Raw genomic sequence first — 6,556 nt, forward strand, 5'->3', positions numbered from 1 at the left:
GAGTGTGTGAGTGAGAGGACACGAAGGGGGAAGTGGACGGGTGGGCCAGTGAAGGACGCGTGTGCGGCGGCCCGACACAGGCGCCCGACTGCATGTTGCCGCCTGACTTGGGGCATCGCAGAGGCAGGACTCCGTTCTTTGAGCTGCAAACTCAAAACAGCAAGGCAGCAAGGGCATGCGAACCCTGGTGACCACAGCCCCAAACCTCTCACTCACTCGTACAGGTCGTCCCGCCCCTCTGGTGACGCGAAGTACGCCAGCCGCTCCTTCTCGCGCTCCGACGTCGCATAGTGCTGCAGGACCTACAAGGTTTGGCGAGTCATGAGCAGCGAATTGGGGTGACATGTGAAGGATTTCTAGTTCTGTTGGTTTTGCCAACGATGTGCCAGTGTAGGCGGTGTGGCACAGCAGCCTGTTTGCTCCAGGACCCCAATGCTCTGCATTTGCGGGCGAGATCACCCAGGCGTGGGCGCCGTGGCAGAGGGACCGTGAACTTCCCACCTGGAAGAGGTACCGCCTGGGTGACGCCCCGGACACGTCCAGTACGCCCTGTCCGGGTGAGTGGTGTGAGCGGGACAGGCGCCGAGCGTTCGGTGTGATGGCGCCATGCCAGTGCGGATGTCGCACGGGTCGTCACGGCTGCGCTCCAAGGATCGCGCCCCACGCGAATGACATACGAAACCGATGGCATCGGTGGCTGCGGAACGCGCGTGTTTGCGTGATCTCAGGGAACGCACCTGGACGAGGGCGTGCGCGGTGGCGACCAGCGACGGCGCGCCGCCCGCAGCGGGGCGCGCGGCCTCCACCCTGACCAGCTGGCGCCCGTCAAGCCCAAGGCGCGCCAGCATTGCCTGTGCAAAGGGTCAGAAGTCAAAGCATGGACGGACGAGATGCCAACAACATTCCGATAATGGAGACCGCAGTGACGGTTTTGAACTTCTTTAGGGTGATACACAATGTCGCCAGATGCAATGGCAGGATTGCACGTTGCGCAACCGCCTGCGTGTGCAATTAATCATGCACTGCGGTGTGGATCGAAGCCGGCTGTTGGGTGCGAAAACAACCCGCCGCCCACGGCTGAGGAGGGCGGCGCGTCCAGGTGCCCCCAGGAGCCGTGAGGCCCCTCGCTCTGCGGCTCCCCCTAAGATTGTGTCCGAGGCCCCAACCGCTTGCGGCGGCGGCAGGGCTTTGCTTTGGGACGGGGGCTGCGCGCGGGCGTGCATGCAGCTGATATTTGCCCGGCGTCACATGCTGTGTTGCAAACCACGCTGAAAATTCAGACGATGCACACGACGACCAAGCCACGGCCACTTGCAACTCACTGCACCAGACGCGCACCAGACCAGTGCGACGTGTTTCTATGTAATTACTTCTCAATAAGTTGCAAGGCTGATGCCACTCGAAGTCCAAATCAACCCTCAAGTATCAGACAACTCACCTGCACGTCTGCTTCCGGCGTTCTGGGGAAGATCGCCAGCAGGTCCCCAGGCTCGTATTCAAACCCGCTGCCCGACAGGCCAAACTCCAGGTGGCGCGTGTCCTGGAAGTGATCTGGGCTGGTCAAACGCCGGTTGACCAGCAGCGGCGCGAAGAACGGGCGCCACGGGCCGCAGCTCAATGTGCCTGCATGCCCGTTCGCTGGCCCCGGGGCTGCGGAAGCAACCGCCGGCATGCCGGACGCCTCGGCGGCGACTGCTCTAAAGCCAGCGGCCGCCGCCGTCGCCTCCCGCTGCAGCTGCTCCTCGTCAGCGGCGCCGCCCGCGCTGCTGCTCAGAGCCGGGTCGGCGGCGGCGGCTGCGGTGGGCCCATCCAGGAGGACGCCCTTGTATTTGGGAGGCCCAAGCTGCAGCCGTGCTGCTGCGTCCAACACAGGCTGTGATCGCGCATGAGGTGGAACGAGGACGAGTCACTACGGAAGCTGCAGGACGGGATGGCAACAAGCTGGGGAGCCATGAGCACCAGCCTCATGCACAAGCCGAGCGCACAAAAACTGCCCCACGCTGCTGGCCAGGAAGCGGACCCAATCCCGGCCGATCAGACTCGTTATCGCCAAAATCATGGCGCCTTGCACAGGTCTCCACACCTGCTCAACGCCGGGCGGCAGCGGAAACGCGGCCCGCAGCGCCGGCCACAGCTGCTGCAGCCAGGGGTCGAGCGCCGCGTCGTACCCCCCAGAGTGCTGCGCGCGACGCGGCGCGTTCGCATCGCGCGCGGGGCAGGGGTCAGGATCGCGCAACAAGCGCCGAGCCGAAACGCGGACCCCTCATGCATGCGCTGGGCGCCCAGTCAAAAACGACGCCATGCGGTCCATTTTGGCCACGAGACGGTGCACAAAACAAAGGGCCACGCGACAGGGAGCTGTCCAGGCCGACATCAGGTGTCGGGCTTGAGGGGGGTGCGGGTCGTCATTGCAAATCGCACCTGGTCGTCTCCCAGGCCTCGCTCCAGAAGGGGGATCGCCCCCAGCGCCGCCAGCCGCCGGTCCAGCTTTTTGGCTGCGGACTGATCATGCGTCGTGCGTGCGTTGGCGCATTTGCGTGTGTAGTGTGTGTTTGCTGTGTGTGTGTATGTGTGTGTGTGTGTGTGTGTGTTCATGCATGTACACATACGCGCGCAGGTCTGACTGTGTTTGCTGGTTGGAATGTGAGCACATTGCCAACTGGTCTGCCAAGCGAAACCAGGGAATGCTAACCGCCAACCCCGTGGCCCCGGCCACCACGCACGTTGAACTTGACATAACCAGAGTCCCCAAGCCCAAACACGGCGTAGCGCGTGGCCGCCAGGCTGTCGGCCGCCAGGCTCTTGCGCAGCAGGAAGCGCCAGAAGCGGCGCATGTTGTCTGGCGGGTCCCCCTGTGGGCATGCAGCACAAGGAGGCCAGAATTTGAAGGCGAGAAGTGAAAGGAGTGAAAGGGAAAGTCAAATCCCTGCGCCGGCCAGCTGCCTAGGAGGAGCGAGGAAGGCGGGCGCCACGTGGGGGCGCAAGCGCGCGCCCCCAGTTCAGGGAGAGGGAGGGGGGACTGGGAAGCCGGGGCGCGCCTGGCCGGTGGTGGAAGCGACGAACACGACTGCTGGCTCGGCGGGCAGGGCTGCCACCGGGAACGCGTCCATGGCCAGCACCCGTGGCTCAAACAGCAGGAGCCGGGCCTCGCGGGCGATCCCCTCGGCGACATCCTGTGGAGTGGGCGTCAGAAGCGGCGCGGCGGCTCGGGCGTGCCGGGCCGGGGGCATGTGCTACGCAGTTGCTGCTTGGCGGCAGGATTCAAGGTGGTGCGTGCGTTTGGCTTTGCGAGTCTGATGCTTCTCGCGCTGCAACTCTCGAATGTGCGCTTGCCTGCGCGTTGCCTGTTTGTGAGCCGTACAGGACGAGCAGCGGCGTCGCCATCCCCGCTGCGCCGCCGGCTATGCGGCGCTCGCCGCGGCTACACAGCTGCTGCACTCGCACGTGGATCTAGCGCCACATGTAGCCTATGGATAAGTGTGCGCTACCGTTCTCGAACAGGACTATGTGACGCTGCACGGGCCGCGTGCAGATCAACACAAAGTCACTGGTAGACGAAAGGATACGGTAAAATCAAAACTCCGATCTGCTCACATCGTTTTCGCCTTCTTCCTATACCAAGCCGACCGTGATGCCACCGTGCAAGTGGCGACCAGGCGACGATGCTCACTGAGTGACTGAGTGACTATATCTCAACACAGCTTGAGCTGCAGATGACGTGGTTCATTGACACCATCAATTCACCGCAGACAACTCGAAAGCGGCGCTACTGTGTCAGGCAGGCATTCTCTGGCTAACTCTTGTTTCGAACTTGTTTGTCAAAGGTTGACCTGGCACCACGATGGTTGACAGTGGCGAACACCACACCGCCAAGAACATGCCCACATTGATTGACTTAAAAAACCACAGATGGCGCAAGATGACCAAAGGAAGCATGATCAGGGATTATTTTGCAGTCAAACCTGCACGCTCTGCTGAATCCGTCCCTACAAAAGCCGCGCCGCCCCTGCGAAGGGGCAGCTGCCGGCGGAGGCCCCACCAGGCAGTCAAGGCTGGCTACGAGTCACCAGCGCACACCGCCACTGCCCGCCCACCTGCCGCAGAATGCTGAAGCTGCTATCATACACACTCAGAAGATGCTACAAAATCAGGGGAATGTACTGCCAAGTACCCCCTGGCACCCCTGCGCTCGTTGCCACGCAGTTGCTGCTCGGAAGCAGCACAATGTATGATGCCCTCACTCTGGCCGCATCCCACGACGCCGCGCCCGGTTGATCCGGATTGTGTCGCCTGCACAAATAGAAATAGAGGCGTTCAGGTGGCACAGAATTGAGGCTCACGATCCAGATCAGGGTTCTGAGCAAGCGCAAGCATGCTTTGACGTTTGACCAGGCTTTGACCGCCCCTGCTCCTGCTGGCCATGCCCGCCGTTGGCCATGTACCAGGCTCACCTGTCCGCGACAGGCCCACAACCAACACCCATTCGCTAAGAGTGCTGTGCAGCGCCTGCCCCACGCCGCCGTCCCTAGCCGCCGCACCGTCGCCGCCGCCGCCGTCCGCGCCGGCAGCTTCCTGTGCTGGGGCGTTGTGGGCGCCGTTCCCGTTAGCCGCTGGTGCTGCTGCTGCGCCCGCTGCTCGGGGCGGCTGCTCCCCTGCGGCCCCTGCCGCCGCCCCTGCGACGGCCGCGCCGTTCTGCTGCTGCTGCCTCTGCCTGCCGCCGCCGGCGCCCCTCGCGCCCCCGCGCGCGCTGCCGCCGCCGCCGCCGCCGCCGTTGGCCCGCGGGACTGTCTCCATTGCAAGCCGCATCCCAGTGACAGTGTTGCGCAGGCTGATCAAGCAGTGGGGGCGGCTGCGCCGGCAGTCAATCGTCAGCTGCGGCGCGAGCAGGGCAGGGCACAAAAAAGCGGGAAATTGTCCGATGTGCGTGCTGCTTGCTTGAATGAGGAAGGGTGGCTGGGCCGTATTCATGAGGCACCCAGGTGCTGACTGTCTGCGTGGACACTCAGCACCAAATTCTCGCACACGTCGGGTTGATGATCCACGACCAGCGGGTGGGGGCTGTGTTGAGGGTGGCCAGCCGATGACCAGACCGTCATTGCAGGGCACCAACCCCCCACCTGTATGTGGTCGCCCTGGTGCCACAGCAGGGCGTCGCTGCAGGGATGGCGCCCCTTCATGCCATCGTGGATGAGGAACCCCTTGGCGCCGCCGGTCCACCAGCCTGGGTGAGAGAGCGATGCGGCGGGTGCGCCGACACGCCCAGCTTAGCCGCAGGTGAGCAGGCGCGAGCCTCAGCAACCCTAGTCGCGCCCGTCAGCCGTGCAACGCGGGCGCTACGTGTCGCGTCGCGCGCGGCGGGCGCCGCTCCCCGCACCGAAGCAGCCCTCGTGCCACGTGGGCTTGGAGGCCGGGTCGCCAAGCTGCAGTGCCTCGATCACGCTGCGCCGCATGAAACCAAGAAACTGGGGCGCGAACTCGTCCGCAGTGTCGGGCATGGAGTGGGCGAATGAGATGACCTCCAGGGTCAGGTCGACCTGCCAGCGGGAGGTTTCATGGAGACGCCGTCCGTGGTGGGGAAAGGGGCTCGCCGCGATGCCATTGCTGCCGCCACGGCAATGGCCGGGGGTGACCGCAGATGCAGGTGCACCAGCGGTGGAGGGAGGCACGGCGTGCTTGACCAAGACGTCCAGTGAAAACAACAGCGGGGCGTCTGCCAGGGCAGGAGTCCGGGCTGCGTGCTGGTGGGCTGGCGCCCGCCTGCCCCCAAGACGCCCCCGCCCTAATCAACACACCCGCGTGTCAAAGAAGCTGTGCAGCCCGGTCGCAACCAGCAGCGTCCGCGGCGGCCGCGCGGCGCCGCCGCCGCCCCAGCCGCGCTCCTCGATGCGCGACACCGTGTCGCCCGCGACATGGATGCCCGGCGTGTTGCGCAGGCGCTCGCTGAAGGTCTCATTGTATGAGATAGGGATGTGGCGGTGGAGGCAGAGGTAGTCCAGGAGGGCCTGCCGAGGTGAAATGTGTTTGGGGACCAGGCATTATTTGCTTCTCACTCATTGCGAGCGAGGGGGAGAGGGATGTTTGGGGGTGAAGCGGAGGGGTCATGGGTGCGGCAGGCAGCGGCATGGGGGGCAGGCATGCTGCGAGGACGCAAGGCCACAGAAGGTCAACTTGGTTTGAGAATAAGCCACGCTAAATGTGCCTCGATACCCCGCAGGAACTTTGCGGAGCGCGCGCGTGGGGCTGATACTCGCGCCCCGACGCCCCCTCCGCGCACCCGCCATGCAGTGACAGAACAGTAACGGCGACACGCGCGGCGCAGGCTGCTGCTTAATACACGCCCGCCCCCCCTCCAAAAAAAACGCGCACCATCATTGCCTCCGTCTTGCCAGGGGGCACCGCAGGCTCTGGCACCACCGAGCCGTGCGGCGGCGCTATTGAGAAGAACCGCAGCCACGAGAGGATGAGTTCGAAGAGGTCCGGGTCCAGATCCAGGAAGAAGCGCCCCGCCTCGTCGCGGGTCACGCTGTCTGCCCAGCGGCCGCTGCGGTGTGTGCGT

General features: G+C 64.4%; 2 protein-coding genes across 2 annotated transcripts; both read right to left on the reverse strand.

The window, feature by feature from the left end:
* Positions 1–212: 212 nt before the first annotated feature.
* MNEG_12672 (hypothetical protein) lies at positions 213–4,483 on the reverse strand (the record flags this gene model as incomplete). The annotated part of the gene is made up of 11 exons (XM_014038855.1): positions 213–302; positions 502–549; positions 738–851; positions 1,076–1,141; positions 1,439–1,873; positions 2,084–2,179; positions 2,422–2,502; positions 2,724–2,852; positions 3,021–3,173; positions 4,242–4,290; positions 4,452–4,483. 11 exons carry the CDS (start codon positions 4,481–4,483, stop codon positions 213–215), a joined length of 1,293 nt encoding a protein of 430 aa, XP_013894309.1.
* An 850-nt stretch (positions 4,484–5,333) lies between these two features.
* On the reverse strand, positions 5,334–6,369 carry MNEG_12673 (hypothetical protein; the record flags this gene model as incomplete). The annotated part of the gene is made up of 3 exons (XM_014038856.1): positions 5,334–5,534; positions 5,793–6,002; positions 6,367–6,369. The coding sequence occupies 3 exons, from the start codon at positions 6,367–6,369 to the stop codon at positions 5,334–5,336; spliced, it is 414 nt and encodes a 137-aa protein (XP_013894310.1).
* Between the last annotated feature and the right edge of the window lie 187 nt (positions 6,370–6,556).

This window comes from Monoraphidium neglectum (assembly GCF_000611645.1).
Source record: "Monoraphidium neglectum strain SAG 48.87 unplaced genomic scaffold scaffold03368, whole genome shotgun sequence".
In the NCBI taxonomy this organism is placed as follows: Eukaryota; Viridiplantae; Chlorophyta; class Chlorophyceae; order Sphaeropleales; family Selenastraceae; genus Monoraphidium; species Monoraphidium neglectum.